At 43.3% G+C, this 16,951-nt stretch overlaps 1 protein-coding gene across 1 annotated transcript in view; it reads right to left on the reverse strand.

Annotated features, from left to right (window-relative positions):
* Positions 1-16,716, reverse strand: part of fras1 (Fraser extracellular matrix complex subunit 1) — a 421,086-nt gene extending 404,370 nt beyond the window's left edge. Inside the window, exons 1-2 of the mRNA XM_079566634.1 lie at positions 16,180-16,716; positions 3,678-3,709 (exon numbers count right to left, since the gene is read on the reverse strand). Of these exons, the coding sequence (XP_079422760.1) occupies positions 3,678-3,709; positions 16,180-16,243 (96 nt within the window). The 5' untranslated portion in view covers positions 16,244-16,716. The remainder of the gene's footprint in view (positions 1-3,677; positions 3,710-16,179) is intronic.
* Between the last annotated feature and the right edge of the window lie 235 nt (positions 16,717-16,951).

Raw genomic sequence — 16,951 nt, forward strand, 5'->3', positions numbered from 1 at the left:
TCACGAAAAACCATTGTTAATTCTCTAACAGGTACATCAACCAATCACAAGTCATGAGAGTGAACATCATAGATATATCTATCAGCGGATTTTTTACAAAGGGCCTCATTTCCTAGTTATCCAGAGTGTTCTTGATTTCTGGTGATTTTTTTTATTTTTATTCATGCAGTTCTTATATTTGAACAGTTTAGTGGTGCTAGGCTAGTGCTAGGCTAGCGCATGTCTATGGTAACTCGTAGCCTGCATTAAAAATCTCTTCACAATCATAGGGTCGTCCTCCAAACGTTGCCATATCTGATTTGTAGAAAGCTCCTTTGTGAATTCCACGTGTAGTAACGCCGGCCGCAGGTAAACAAACTACTGTAGATCCGGTAAGCTAGCAGATCACTCCGCCACTGCGTAGCTACAACCAGGAAGCTGATGCTGCTCAAATAAAAGTTATTTTAAATTCAAAAAAAGTTTCATTTAATTTTAATTTCAAAATTATTCAGTCAACACAACACATTTATATGGGTCGTCTGGTGTTATAAGTGATTTGCCTCAGGTGCACTGAGCTTGGGTCAGACTGTTTTCAATGCAGGCTACTATACACCAGCCTCGCACTAGCCTAGCACCAACTCTTCAAATATAAGGACTGCATGAACAAAAAACAAAACAAAAAACTACAGAAATCAGCAACACTCTGGATAGCTTGGAAATTAGGCCCTATGTAAAAAAAAAAATGAAATATCCCTTCAAGGATAGTGAGCTGGTGCCTAATCTTGATCAATAGAAATGGGGGAACATAGGTACCGGGGAACATAGGGCCGACACTGCCCCTAACCCCTGGACTAGAGTAAACAGTGACCGTTGAAAGTGACCAAGGAAGTCTGTACTGTGGATGCAGTTTACGAAAATATTTAAAAGTGCCAGGCAAAAAACTAGAGGAAAGATGCAGCTAAAAGACAAACTGTGAAGGTAAGCTAACGTTGCTAATGTTGTGCTAATAGCAGCTAATGCAAGCAATAGTGGGTCAGTGACAATCCCCTCTGTTCACGTCACGTTCAGTAGCACAACAATGCGTTTTGGCCCCGGAGGGTAAGCTCACAGAAATAAAAAGGAGAAAGAACTTTCAACCATAACTTAATGTTCACAATTACCAACTTTTCAGAGCCCGTTAGCCTGCTCAATGAACTTTTCCCGATAGCTGTTAGCATTTAGCCATGAAACATAGCAAAAAATGAACGATGCAGATGTTTTCAGCTGTGGTGAATCATTGACCACATTTAGGCGAGATCACAGCCCTGTTAGAAATCATTAATGAATGTACAGATCTTTCAATATTTTACTTTAGGTAAGACTTATCGTATAAAAGCGTCCACTGAGCTCAACGCTAAATCAAATTCAGTTTGAGTTTCTGCTTTTTGTGGGTTGGATGCACATCCAATGGCCACTAAACTATTTGGGTATTTTCTAGGGCCGATACCACATGCTTGTACTAATACTCGTACTCATTCATGAGGTCCTGATACCAGAAACCGATACCATTTGACGTGTGGCCAGCGCACCTACGAGGCGCACCTCTCAGCTGAGGAGAGAAGAAGCAACAAACTGGAGAATTGTTTAGTGGAAATACAATATTCCACATAGAGCTGACTTTATTACAGACTGCGCTCTCTAAACCAGAGTCTGAGCTGGATTTAACCAGAGCTAAATGTTGTTAGTGCTGCAGCGTCTGCAGTGTTTACAACAAACAGGCTAACGTTGCTAACTCGCGGCTCGTGGCCATTCTGACGCCGTTTTATGCCCAGGGGTTTATTCATCTGAAAAAATAACCCAGCGACTAAAAAGTCCTCAGAAAATCCAAATTAAAGACATACAGCATGTTTATATTGAGCGAAAATGAGCTGCAGCAGAACAATGAAAACGCTGTAGCTACTCGCTAAGTTACTACAAACACACGAGAAAATCTACAGGAGTTGAAGTAAAGACAAAAAAAAATACTATTGTTAAATAAAAAATACATAAATGAATAAAGCTCAGGCATTGGGAGCTTTTGGACATGGGCTTTTCTGTCTATGATGGACAGAGACATAAAAATTAAAAATGATGTTGAATGAAAATAAAAATAAATAAATAAATGGCATCAGCACAATTCTAATATAACTGCTCTTAAATGTGTCGCCTACTTTACTTAAGGAAATGTACATGAGTAAATTAACTAAATACAAACCAATCTGCTGTGAAAAAAGTAAGAATGTTGAAGAAAATGCCTTGTACTCGTATCGGTATTCGGTATCGGCGAGTACTTAAATCCAAGTACTCGTACTCGTATCAGTTTTAGAAAAAGTGGTATCGGTGCATCCCTAGTATTTTCAATATTCTGATAAAAAGGCTGATATCTCCTAACCAAAAGTGACAGAGACATCCCGTTTTTGGTCATAACTCCCTCTGCCTCAGGGGAACGGAGAAACATCGCGGTGAAAATCTATCACATGTTTGTACATTTATATATTTTATGTTGTAGACCTTTGTGTATAATTTTGGAACCGAGATAGAGACTTATTATTAGACTTATCCTTTTTTGTCAACGATGCCAACCCCCTTCATATCATTATCGGACCCAAAAACCCTTATCGGCCGGGCCCTATACTAATCATCAACTTATGATATGTTAAGAATGGAGAACATGACATACTTTAATATAAGGACTATCTACACCATTCATTTGTATGGAGGTACGCTCAGACTTTCCATGCACTACAAACAGTAAATATCAAGCATTGGCTTAAATGACTTAAATTGAGGAAATGTATCTTGTTTTGAGCGGTTTTCACTCATTTAGACACTTTTCCTGATCGGACCAAGTTTACTTTGCTTGTTTGAGGACATTTCAGACGAGTTCTAGGGTAAATCTCGCTTGAAATAAGAAAGTAAAATTGCCAATGAGATAAGACCAATTTTCTTACCCCATTGGCAAAGAAAATTACTTGAAATAAGGACGAAATGTATCGAAACGAGTCAGAAACATCTCAGAACAAGTGAAATAATCTAGAACAAATGCCTAAGAACTTATTAACTTGTCAAAACAACTAAAATTTGGATTATTATGCTCAAATTGAGATGTTTATACTGATCTAGTTAAATACTTTTTGCAGTGTAACGTCAGTTCTTTGTGAAACAATACAATATTTCTGCCCACCCACCGAAGAAATTGAAACGATATAAAGCGAAGAGTCCAATATAGAAAACAAACTTCCTCCATAAAGATCTCAAAGCAAAAACAAGAATGACCGGACAAGCACGAATGAGAAAATCAGCCCCGAATCAGAAACCTCGTCTTCAAACCACTGTGCAACGTCAAGTCCAACATTATCCACAGCGCACAAAGGCAAACCCGCATGAATTATAAATGAGAGGGATCCTTCCGAGCCCCGGCATCACGAGCTATCGCCTCCATAAGCTCCTGCGCACCGGGCGAAACCCATGAATAAAACATGAAGAACATCCGCCACGCCAAGATCACACAACTCCAGACACCGACCGGGACAATGCGGAGAGATGTCCCGGGACAAGCTCAAACAGACTTAAAACATGCACAGGACGGACATGTGGATGCGGCGGAATCCACGACGTGTTTACTTTGCGAACGAACGCCCCAGCAAAGAGCAGAAGTACGTGAAGAGAGCGGTACTTACAGCATGCAGTACTCCATCGTGGACACAGGCTCCTGGAAATACACAGAAAACAACAGTCAGACTTTAGCCCGGGATTTACGTCGTGCAAGATTTACGTCATATAGATGTCAATTTGAAACTTCTGCTGAACGTTACTGATGTGAATATGAGAAGAAAATGTATTGCAAGTTTTCTGTCATCGCAAGTTTTCATATAAAAATAAGGCGGTTTGTGCATGAAAAAAAATCCCTCTAAAAAACCTTCACAATATTCCATAATAATCCAAGACTGCTGGGTGATTTTTTTTTAAGTAAGTGCTTTATTTGTCATCCAGTGAAACAATGTGGAGCACAGAAAGCACAAATGCAGTTCGCAGAAGAAAAAAAAAGAAAAAAAACACAGCTGTACTCGGAGAGAGAGGGAGGTTGCTGCTTGTTTACACGTCGCCATGACAAGAGATTGTTTTGAAGCTTTTAGATTTACTGCTGACTGTAAATATATCTTTTAAATATACATATTGATTGGAAAAAAAAAAAACTGAAAAGTTTGTGACAGATTTTTAAACATCCAAATGATTGGAATGAGCTAAAAAAGCGACAAATTTGCCCGAGGGAGCTCTTAGTCGAACATGTCAACAGTGATACCATTCAGGGAGAAAACGAGCGACTGTGCGAAAGATTTTCACCTGCAGTGTCATTTCAGATCTGCTTCAAACTCAGCCTGATTGTTGTTGATAAACCCGACAGTGAGAATGTGAAGTTTGGAGTTGGCGTCTTTTGTCGTTTGTGACATAATTAGATTGCAAAGAAGGCGCCGCTTAAGGACAAAGTTATGGCTTTTTTCCCCATAAACTTCGAGAAGCTCTGACTCCTCAACCGTTTGCCCAAATGAAAGGACATTTGACGTTTGTTCGACACATTTTGGAGAAGCATGGACATATTCTATCTTCGTTTTAGTATTTTAGTCTTGATGATAGTGTAGTTTGGTTTTAGTCTCGTTTTAGTGGACAAACGTTTCATGTAAATGTAGTTGACTAAAACTTTACATTCTTATTATTGTATCCAAACATATTTAACAACCATCTCTGCTTCTTGGAGCTTCTCCCACATCGACAAACTGCAGACGTGTTCCTTTGGCAGTGGATTTAAAGGTCCTATATCATGCAAAATCGACTTTTTGGAGCTTTTAACCATGCTGTTGCTATTTCATGCTATTTCCTTATCAAAAACACCCCCAGAGTGGTTTTGGGCTTCATTCACGCAGTTCTCAACAATCCTCCTAAATCCTGCTCTCTGAGCAGCTGCTCAACCCTCTGCTGCACTGCAAAAAGTTTGGTCTTGTTTTAAGGGAAAAAGTTCTGCCAAAGGGGTAAGCATTTTTTCTTGCTAAGAATTCTTATTTCTAGAATATTTTTCTTATCATAAAACAAGAAAGAAACACTAAATTTAAGCAAATAAATAGCTAGAATTAAGCAAAATGTCCTCAGAAAATGGAATAGCTTAAGGAAAACATTCTTGTTTAGTGAAAAATTGTGGGTATTTTACTTAAATGTTGCTTAAAATGTTCTAAATTACACACATTTTTGAGCAAAATGTGTCTTAGTAAATACTAATATTAAAGAAAATATTGCCCACGCCCAGGGACCCATCTCCACGATGTTGAGCCAGGCTGGAGGATTGACCTATTGCACATGTTTTTAGTGGTAGGGGAAGCGTACGCAGACACGGGGAGAACCACGTGCTACCCTCTTTAAAGAATGGAATGTATTTTCTATCTGTGAGAATTAGTTCTTAAAGGAATAGGCCACCGTTTTTACATACTGAGATATGTTCTTACCTTAGCTTTGACGAGTTCTGTAGGACCTGTCTGATCTTCACCCGTGCCTTCAGTCACGTAAACACAGCGCAGACGACGTTAGCATTTAGCCTCTCCCTCTCTCCTCTATAGCTCCAAAACAGGTCAAGATAGAAGCTACCAAGCTCTTCCACGTTTTCCCGATTTAAATATGGTTACGTGAAGTGTTCCACTACAAAGTATAATTACACAAAATTAAACAATGTGGATTTTCTAAGCGGATAAAAGGGGGAACTATATTGTAAGGCGTAGTAATACCAGGAGTAGTTTGGCATCCGCACAGTAAAGTGAAGATTACAGCGCGGATTTCAAATTACTCCTGGTATTATTACGCCTTACAATATAGTTCCCCCTTTTATCCGCTTAGAAAATCCACATTGTTTAATTTTGTGTAATTATACTTTGTAGTGGAACACTTCACGTAACCATATTTAAACAGGGAAAATGTGGAAGAGCTTGGTAGCTTCTATCTTGACCTGTTTTGGAGCTATAGTGGAGAGAGGGAGAGGCTAAATGCTAACGCCGTCTGCGCTGTGTTTACGTGATTGAAGGCACGGGTGAAGATCAGACAGGTCCTAAAGAACTCGTCAAAGCTAAGGTAAGAACATGTCTCAGTATGTAAAAACGGTGGCCTAATCCTTTAAATTAAGAGTTGTTGTGATCTTATTTTTTCTTAAAATAAGAAAAAATATTCTTCTGTCTAAAGCTGAAGAAGATTCAAAAAGTCTTTCATTCTTGTTACAAGAAAAAATAGCATGTTTTTTAGCAAATTTATCTGAACAAAAAATGGCTAGATTTTATTTCCTATATACTTTTTAGGGAAAAAATAAGAACTTATTTCTTAAAGTAAGTATTTTTTACTTGCTTAGAATCCACTTTTTGCAGTGTGGTGAACGACTGACTTGCTCAGTTGTGTCGTCAGAGCGGAACGGAAGTGCTCGTCATCTGTAATGTAATGTCTCACGGCCTGATTTTAATTTGTAGAACAGCGTTTTTTTCATTATTTCTCTTGTAAGAAAGAAATTAAGAAAAAAATAGTAATAAAAGGCCTGAGGTGTCAGGGCTGCCACTGTGCAAAACAAACGCATCCCCTGAGCGCCTGAACAGACGTCATGTTTGCACTGGAAGCTGTGAAGAAGGAGCTCTTTCTAAATACTACTACTCTGGACACCTGTTCTTTTTTCTTACTTAATGCCACGGAGAAAAGCGCATTTGGCTGTGAGAGGTGCAGCAGCAGAAGGAATCCGCCAGAATCAAAGTGGATTAACTTTTATAACCAACGCGAGTCCCTTGATAAAAACACCCCATGGACCAGAGCGCTGAGTCAATCAAAAGGCGTGTTAGCTTGTGTGTGTTAGCTTGTGTGTGTTTGGCTTGTGTGTGTTAGCTTGTGTGTGTTAGCCTGTGTGTTAGCTTGTGTGTGTTAGCTTGTGTGTTAGCTTGTGTGTGTTAGCTTGTGTGTGTTTGGCTTGTGTGTGTTAGCTTGTGTGTTAGCTTGTGTGTGTTAGCTTGTGTGTTAGCTTGTGTTTGATAGCTTGTGTGTGTTAGCCTGTGTGTGTTAGCTTGTGTGTGTTAGCTTGTGTGTGTTAGCTTGTGTGTTAGCTTGTGTGTGTTAGCTTGTGTGTTAGCTTGTGTGTTAGCTTGTGTGTGTTAGCTTGTGTGTGTTAGCTTGTGTGTGTTAGCTTGTGTGTGTTAGCTTGTGTTTGTTAGCTTGTGTGTGTTAGCTTGTGTGTTAGCTTGTGTGTGTTAGCTTGTGTGTGTTAGCTTGTGTGTGTTAGCTTGTGTGTGTTAGCTTGTGTGTTAGCTTGTGTGTGTTAGCTTGTGTGTTAGCTTGTGTGTTAGCTTGTGTGTGTTAGCTTGTGTGTGTTAGCTTGTGTGTGTTAGCTTGTGTGTGTTAGCTTGTGTGCGTTAGCTTGTGTGTTAGCGTGTGTGTTAGCTTGTGTGTGTTAGCTTGTGTGTGTTAGCTTGTGTGTTAGCTTGTGTGCGTTAGCTTGTGTGTGTTAGCTTGTGTGTGTTAGCTTGTGTGTTAGCTTGTGTGTGTTAGCTTGTGTGTTAGCTTGTGTGTTAGCTTGTGTGTGTTAGCTTGTGTGTGTTAGCTTGTGTGTTAGCTTGTGTGTGTTAGCTTGTGTGTTAGCGTGTGTGTTAGCTTGTGTGTGTTAGCTTGTGTGTGTTAGCTTGTGTGTTAGCTTGTGTGTTAGCTTGTGTGTGTTAGCTTGTGTGTTAGCGTGTGTGTTAGCTTGTGTGTGTTAGCTTGTGTGTTAGCTTGTGTGTGTTAGCTTGTGTGTTAGCTTGTGTGCGTTAGCTTGTGTGTGTTAGCTTGTGTGTGTTAGCTTGTGTGTTAGCTTGTGTGTGTTAGCTTGTGTGTTAGCTTGTGTGTTAGCTTGTGTGCGTTAGCTTGTGTGTGTTAGCTTGTGTGTGTTAGCTTGTGTGTTAGCGTGTGTGTTAGCTTGTGTGTGTTAGCTTGTGTGTTAGCTTGTGTGTGTTAGCTTGTGTGGTAGCTTGTGTGTGTTAGCTTGTGTGTGTTAGCTTGTGTGTTAGCGTGTGTGTTAGCTTGTGTGTGTTAGCTTGTGTGTTAGCTTGTGTGTTAGCTTGTGTGTGTTAGCTTGTGTGTTAGCTTGTGTGTTAGCTTGTGTGTGTTAGCTTGTGTGTTAGCTTGTGTGTGTTAGCTTGTGTGGTAGCTTGTGTGTGTTAGCTTGTGTGTGTTAGCTTGTGTGTTAGCTTGTGTGTGTTAGCTTGTGTGTTAGCTTGTGTGTGGTAGCTTGTGTGTGTTAGCTTGTGTGTGTTAGCTTGTGTGTGTTAGCTTGTGTGGTAGCTTGTGTGTGTTAGCTTGTGTGTGGTAGCTTGTGTGTGTTAGCTTGTGTGTGTTAGCTTGTGTGTGTTAGCTTGTGTGTGTTAGCTTGTGTGTGTTAGCTTGTGTGTGTTAGCTTGTGTGTGTTAGCCATTTCTGAAGCTGTGTTGCAAATGTCAACTCCTTTTGACAGCAACCGTGAAGTAACTTAACTTTTTGCTGTGGTATTTATATTTGTACTGCTGCTAAAGTTGTATGAGCGGAGAGAGGGGGCGGAGTTAACTGAATCCAAGCGCCGTGTCTTCCGGGTTTGAAAAATACCTCCAGAAAACGGCTGTCTCCCCTCAGAGAAAATCCTCCTGAAACAACTCTACTCGAAATACTTACTAATACAGTGGTGATAATGTAAAGCCCATTATAGGAGTTTCAGTTTGGTCGCGCTCCTTGCATCAGAATCTCCTCCAGAATTAGATCAAGTTCATCGGAGCCGGTTAAATAAAGCCTGGTTATTTTCAGCCCGAAGCCACAACCGGTGCGTGCAGAATAAGCTCGGCGGACTGTGGCGGCGCTGATAGAAAGAGTCGATTTGGAGGGACGCGCGCTTGAATTCAAAGCCAGAGCCGTTTTCAAATCGATACAAATGCGATCAGTAAGAAATAAGCGGCAGCGGGCGATGGATTTAACCGTGGAAAATGTGCTCGGAGAGACGAAGTTTCAGAGTTTAGGAGTTGTTTAAGGTGTAAAGCGAAGCTGGAAAGTTGCGGTGACGGTGTAAATGGGGGGAGCGACTTTGGTTAGTGGTGGCCCTGCAGGGACGCGCCGCAAAGCAACGCAAACACTCTTTTTGAACAGGATAAGGGTCTACAGCCGGTGTCATTTCATGTTGTAGAGCAGGGGTGTCAAACTCATGTTGGGTCGCGGGTCCGAAATTCAGCCCCCAAAGCGGGTCGCGGGACGCATATGATAGAGAACATTTTTACAATAAATGAATAATAACAAGCTGTGATTTGGTCAAAGCCCCAACTTGACTGTAGCTTCATTAATAACAACGGCTCACACTTGTATTGCACTTTACAAGCCTGTGTCACAAGTTCCTCAAAGTACTACATAGTCATTATTCATTCACTCCACACTCGGTGGTGGTAAGCTGTTATTGAAGCCACAGCCGCCCTGGGGCAGACTGTCCATTTACCAAGTGGCTATATAATGTGCTGTTCACATCTTGAGCTCTTATTATGTCAGTGCCCTCTGCTGGACACGTGTCGAACTCATTCCTTTTCTTTAAATGTAATGTTGTATTTATGTATTTTATTATTGTAAACTGTGTAGAAAGGCCCAACTAGGGACACGAGCTGCGAGTTAGCACTAGCTACAAGCTCTTCATGCATCGCATCAGCTGCAAATATTAATTGTAACTATGTTGATTGTATCGTCCCTGATAAATAAATAAATAAATAAATGCCCCCTAGTGGCTGGAATGAGCTTTCTGGTTATTCTTTAAAAAATCAAAACTCTGCACAGGAATGGGCTTGAGACTTTCTTTTTCATTGTTTCATTGATTAATATTTTTCTATCTTTTTCCATCTTGTTCTATTACTGTAGCAGCGTCACAGCTGCTACACTCTCCTTCCCTCTAGCAGCTCAGTGAACTCCGACCACCATCGAACCAACTCTAAAGCAGTTCGTCTGAAAGCCCGTCTCTGTCCTGGAGTCCGAGCCTAAACCCCATAGAGCCGTCCGTCGCCGCCTTTGTGTTTTGGAAACTTTGAGAATCCTCTGCTCTGCGGCTGAGTGTTCGCCCTCTGGCCCCACAACAATCCCCCGCCTACAGCACACAGACACTGAGGGGTCCCACACGAGACCAGGGGCTCCTCCTTTTGTCCCTGTAGAACTTTGTTACAAAAACAGTTTGAGGGAAAACGATTGGGATTTTTCTGACCCAAGCAATTAGAGTTACAAAAAAGATGTTAAATCACTGATGTACTTGAACAATTTATTGGTTAGATTAAGCCACAGAACTCCTGCTCGTGCTACACATGCTTCCCAACAATACTAAAACTTGAGAATTGATATTTGCATAAAACCCGACTTTTACATCTACAAAATGTGTCCACCTGTCAGCTGCCTTCTAGTTCTGCGTCTATACAGAGCATGATGAGCAAATGTAAAATATAAATGTACTGTAGCTCCTCAAACAGCCCGTCTATTCTCGTGCAGAGCTCCTGGCACCATCATGATGACTGGCTCCACTTAAATGTGAATGAGGTGTGAAAACGAGGCGTGAATGTGGCGTTTTTGTGCATGTTTCATGCTGAATAAACTAACGATTGTAAACAATGTTTGCCAACGATACCTTGGCTCTAGCCTATCGACAATTATTTAACAAAAGTGACCAGTTTCAGTTTTATTGTTGAAACCTTTACTTAAGTAATACATTTTTCCACCACTGGCTATTTGGGAGATTAAAAATGACATCACTAATCGTATCCCTTTCCAGGTGAACGCTTAGGACAGGGGTCTGCAACCTTCATCATGAAAAGAGCCACTTGGCTAGTTTTAGACCTCAAAGAGCCGCTGTAGTATTTTAATCTGCAAACAACAAAGTATACACAGTTAGCCCCGCCTGCCTTGGGGTAGACTGAAGGAAGCCAGGCTACCAGTCTGTGCCATCGGCCCCTCCGACCACCCCCAAACCACTCACTCACTACGTTCATTCTGGCCTATTGTACATGTTTCCCCTGTGCAGACACGGTGAGGAGGACATGCAAACTCCACAGTAAGGCCCGTCCGGGAATCAAACCCAGGACCTTCCAGCTGCTGCGTCACTGCTGTACCTTCCTTTCTACATTTCAGCAAATCATTTATTGCAGCTTTTGTTCTGGTGCTGATTTTGCCTCGTGCAGATTCATATGTATTTATTCATATTATGGGTTTACTTTTATCATCAAAGCTCACAAGAGCCACACGGCAAGCTTTGAAGAGCCACATGTGGCTCTTATAGAGGGGGTATTATGCTTTTTTCAATCCCATAGCACCAGTCTATATCACACTACAATGATGACCAAACCTTCTGTTGGTCTGTAAATGCAGTAAATTAGAATAACTGCCTTGTATAAAATGTCTCAAAATGGCTGTAGTGAATGTCTTGAAATAGGCCTCTGTCTCTTTAAGAACCTCTGACCCTTTCCGACACGCCCCCTCCACACGCTGTCTGTGGCATCAGTGGGGAGGGGGTTCTGCTGAGGAGCAGTGGTTGGTTACTCGGCTGGTGACGAAAGCTCGGAGGCGTCTCCAGGAGGTGGGGGCATTCCTAGGAGGACTCAGGCAAACCTATCCCTAAAATGGCCGCCATCAGAGTTTTTACAGATTACTCAAAAACACGTGAATGTGCCAAGGCAACACTTCAGGCGTGTTTTTAATGAGGGAATTACAAAATAACATGATGTAAAGCTTGAAAAAGTCAATTTTGCATAAACCCCCCCCTTTAAGATAGTGGTTGCCTACCCCTGGTTTAGGCAACTGACCATACACAAAAGCCCCGCCCCCTAAGAAATGTTTGCTAGCTCCGTCAAGAAGTGGAGTTTAACCAGTGGTGTGCCAGCAGAGCCTTCTGTGCCAGCCCTGGCCAAATGTAGAAAAAAGAAGTGCAAAATGTCTTAATAGTATATTTAATTTGCACTTTATTTATATAATGTATAGTTGAGTTGCTTATATTGGTATTGTTGAGGTGTAACTGTAATTTCCTTCTCAAAAAGTGCCATAAACACCTCTGGCGAGCTGCTCCGCCTTAGGGCCTGCAGAACAGATCGAGATACCCCTGTGTTGTCGAACACATGATATGACACTCAGCATTAGGGCTGTGCAATTAATCGAAATTCGATTACGATTTCGATTATTGCACTAGACGATCACAAAAATAGCATAATCGAGAACAAACGATTATTAAGGATGCCCTCCCGCTCGTCCGTCCTGTGCGGTTTGTGTGACGCGTCTGATCAGCTGAAACACCAGCGCAGTGACAGAACTGTAAATAATATCTACTAATATTTTTCATACCTAACTCTTAGATAACGCCACTGTTAAGAGCTCACCTTATGCTGAAAGGAGAACAGCTGTTTTAGAAGCCTCGACATCCTTTGCTCAGGCACTGGTTTTGTTTGTAGAAAAGTCTAAAACTCTTCTTCAGGAGCAGATCAACGGAGCTCAAACAAACTCTTATTAATTCATGCCACTGAGATGATTGTTTCTGTTCCCTTTGCATTTCACGAGCTAAAGGCTCAGGCTTTGGTCTGACTGTCTCTGTTGGACAGGTGTGAGGGCTGGCCAGCAGGGGGCAGGTGTCCCTATAGGATTAGTTTAGAAACGTGAGCATATAAAAAAAAAATGCTTTCATTGTCCAAAGAAAATGTAGTCCATAGTTGTTGTTTTTAAAATAATAATAAAAATGAATGAATAAAATAAAGATTTTTTTTTAAGGCAACAAATAATCGTTTGAATAATCGTGATTTCAATTATTACTAAAATAATCGTGATTATTATTTTTTCTATAATCGAGCAGCCCTACTCAGCATGACTGACGGAATTATCAGCCAATCAAAATTCATTGTGCAATGGCAGAGCGTCCCCAGGCCCTGCTGTGTCTCAGCAATTAAATGTATTTATTAATCGCGGATATTTGGCTTCGACAGAAAAGCAGCGGGAACAATGGTTGGACGTAGACGCCTGGATCCGGACAGGAGAAGAGCTTCCCCGCCTCGGCTGCTCTGGGACTCGGGTCTCGCTCTGTTTCCACGTGAGAATGCCCTCGTCTCCGCCTGTCATGTGTCGCGTGTTACCGTAAACTAGAGCTAGTTGTTTTTGTTTGGGGGCGGAGGCACCACCGCTTTGGTTTGGGTTACGATCGATAGACGGATCGGCGCGGTGTCAGCAGTGATGTGGTCGCTGTATCGGACTGTTGTGGTGAAGAGGGAGCTGAGTCGGGGGGCAAAGCTCTCAAGGAGCTCGGAGTAGAGTCGCTGCTCCTTCACGTCGAAAGGAGCCAGCTGAGGTGGCTAGGGTATCTGCTCCGGATGCCTCCTGGCCGCCTCCCGCGGGAGGTGTTCCAGGCATGTCCTAGTGGGACAAGGCCTCGCGGAAGGCCCAGGACACGCTGGTGGGACTATGTCTCCGAGCTGGCCTGGTGTCGCCTCGGGGTCCCCCCAGAACAGCTGGAGGAGGTGTGTGTGGATCGGGAAGTCTGGGCATCTCTGCTGAGACTGCTGCCCCCGGATAAAGCGGAAGAAAATGGATGGATGGATGGAGTTTATATGCGATTGAGTGAGTAAACCCCGCGGCACGCCACTGAGTTTAACACGTCATAACGGGGGAGAAGTGAGAGTAAGTGACTCTTTTTGGTTCAATATCAGCGAAATATCGTCCAGATCGAGGAAAAATTGGTAGCAATGTGCAGTGGAGGAATATATTGAAAATATGCAACGAAGGGGACACCACAACAATCGTGGCTAAAGTACCGGAGCTACCTTAAATGCAACCAGCACAGTTCGGTGGAGTAGTCATTCTCTTACACTTTTGTTAATCTAGTATTGCTGCTACTGACTGCAGTGGCTTTGTCTCCCCCACATCTCAGGGCAACTACAGCAGCACAAACAGCTCTTTGTGACGATGTCCAGCAACAACAGCTCTTGGAATACTTGAAAAAAGACTGGACGGACGGTAAACGAGGATTAGCTTAGCCCAAAAGTTAGCAGGCAGAGTTTTTAGCTAGTTTTTTTTTTGTTTTCGGCTTTGAATGGCAAGAAATGGTTCCTGCTCCACGCAGTTTCATGGAACGAGATCAGGGGAATGACGGGAAGCATGCCATGTCGGGGTCGAAATCCGTACTAAACTGTGAGGGAAGTGTCTTGCACGGGGACAGGGCGAATTCAGCCTCCAGGAGTCGCTCGGGGTGGCTGGAGTTATCAGCTTATATGAGCTTCACGGTGAGCTTAGAGGATTCACAGTCACATACTGTAGTGGAGCATGAGTCAAGCACTGACACTGCGGTAACTATAGGCAACGGAGAACTAAAGCCGCGGGGCAAAAACAGGACAAATTTGAGCCAAACCACCCCAATGCTTTCGAATACATCAGGGGTTCTCCAACTTTTCCTACACCAACTCATAGGATATGTGATAGATCACCCAACACCAAATTGTGTCTCTATTGCTCAGGAAAAGGATAACAAGCGTGAACAGATGCTAGAAATGGAAAAAAAAATGGCTACAAAACCGGCTCCCTCACCTCAATAATGCTCTACATAGTTTTGCTGTAGTCCTATACTCGGCGTAACTTTGAAATTGCCGTACCTGTCTGGTCTTTGTGCCTTCCAACTTCGCCCCTGTTTGGAGCCATAGGAATACATCAGGAGTGGCCAAATGCTAACAACATCTTTGGTCGTTTTGCGTGACTGAGCGCACGCACAAAGACCAGACAGGTACGCATCAACTCCTCTAAGCTCAGGTAAGAACATATCTCCGTACGTAAAAACAGTGGCCTGTTCCTTTAACCGAGCGAAATAGAGACTTACAAAACTGATCGTAGATGTTTCCTTGCATTGTCGCTGCTTGTCGTGTCACGTTTTTGTCTGTTTTGTTTGCGTAAAGTCCAGGGGCGGACTGGGACTGAAAAACAGCCCTGGACTCTGACCAGCCTGGCCCAAATTAGCGTAAATGTGACACTTCCACAAATACATATTTTAACCTCTTACCCCCCGCCTTAACACTAACGAGTGCATTTTCCCCAGTTCGGCTTTTTATTATTATTTTTATGACTGGTATCATCAGCAAAAAGAGCGGGAAAGGCAGTCACAGAAACAGAAGCAAAATCATTAATATAAATAATAAATAATAGTGGTCCCAAAATTGAACCTTGTGGTACACCATACTCCACGGAATTCCTTTTAGATTCATGTTTTTTTATACTGGGCTTTACCCAAATCTAAAAGCTTCTCGACTGGAGATCAACAACGTAACGCCTCATTTGAAAGCTAAGACCTACAAAAGTGATGGAAACTTTTCGTCACATCGCCACATTTTTGTCATATTTTTGTTGTTTTTTAAATCATTTTTTCTATCATTTTTTTGTTGTGTTTTTCTCACGTTTTTCTTGACTTTTCATCCTCTTTTTGTCGCTATTTTGATGCTTTTCTTTTTAGCTTTCAGATTTGGGTAAAGCTCGGTTGAGGCGGGACCGGTGGCCCTAGAGCCAGTGGCCCTTCTGTGCTCTTCCAGAACGGACACATGGCCAGTCCGCCCCTGGTAAAGTCGAACTTGCATGAAATATACTATGGTCCAAGTTTGTGAGGATCCTGTGACCCGTCTCTATACGTTTGTGTGGTCTGGGGCCAACGCTTTCCTTTCTCACGTCTGTCCTTCCACGTCCCACCACCACCATCACACGACACGACTGTCCCATTTCCACCACTTTTGGAGGTGGTAGCCAACTGTGTCACGCTCACAAAACTAAACGGAGCAGGTAAAAAAGCTGTCCCAGTAAATGCAAGTATCCGCCACTGGTGCGTATAATCACGCTCGGACTGATGTTTGGACTTTTACGCAACTTTTCGCCCCTAGTTCTCGGCACTTGGTCAATGAATGCAGCATGTGTAACACCCCTCACTCCCCCTTTACAAACCCTCCATCACTCAGCCCCTTTAGTCCCTGCACGGATCGCTTCCTCGCCGCAGAACAAAAAAAAAAAGTTGCGGACCGTGCGCTTTTACGCCGAGCTTCCTCCGCGCGTAGACCCGACCGGAGAGCACCTGACCTACTTGGTGATTCCGTCCACAAAGTATGAGAAACCGAAGAGGAATGGGGGGGCTGTGAAGGGGGGGCGAAACCTTACCGTCTACCCCGGGGGAGAGTGCGAGGAGCGCGGCCAGAGCGAGCGCTGCGACCGCCCGCCACATGATCCGAGGCTGTTCCCTGGTTATTAATCCACTCCGGAATCCCTGCACGTTAGCGCAAAGCCGGCCAAACACCGCGCATTATTAATCCTCCGTGGAGAGAAGTAACAGCAGCAGCAGCAGCAGCAGCAGCGGCGGGGGGGCTCCGAGGCTCCGTGTCCGCCTTGGGAGCGCTGCGCCTCGGATAGGACCGCTGAGAAAAGGTCGGTAACTTCCACGCGAAAAAAGCGAATCCCTCCTCTCGGGAGAAAAAAGGAAAGAAAAAAACAAAACTGTCTCCAAAGCAAAAGAAAGAAGAAGAAGAAAAGTCTTTGTTGTGCACGTGCGGTGAGGCGCTGTGCACGCGCGTGCGCAAGGTGCACGTCCCGGGAATAAATCCGAAAGAATGAGAAACGCGTAAGAAAGATCCGAGATTTAGAAGAAGGAGGAGGAGAAGGGGAGAGAGAGAGAGAGAGAGAGAGAGAGGAGGAGACAGACCGAAGCGCGGCGTGGAGTGAGTGGATCGCAGAGTGTTGGTGTTGGTGCTGCGCCGAAGGGGACGGCCCCCTCTCTCTCTCTCTCCCTCCCTCTCTCTCTCTCTCCCTCCCTCTCTCTCTCTCTCTCCCTCCCCCTCTCTCTCCCTCTCTCTCTCTCGCTCTCTCTCTCTCCCAACCTCACGGCAGATAACTTCACTCTCTCCCCTCTCTTTCTTACTTTCCCTCTCTCTCTCTC

Source organism: Gobius niger (assembly GCF_951799975.1).
Source record: "Gobius niger genome assembly, chromosome: 1".
NCBI classification, from domain to species: domain Eukaryota; kingdom Metazoa; phylum Chordata; class Actinopteri; order Gobiiformes; family Gobiidae; genus Gobius; species Gobius niger.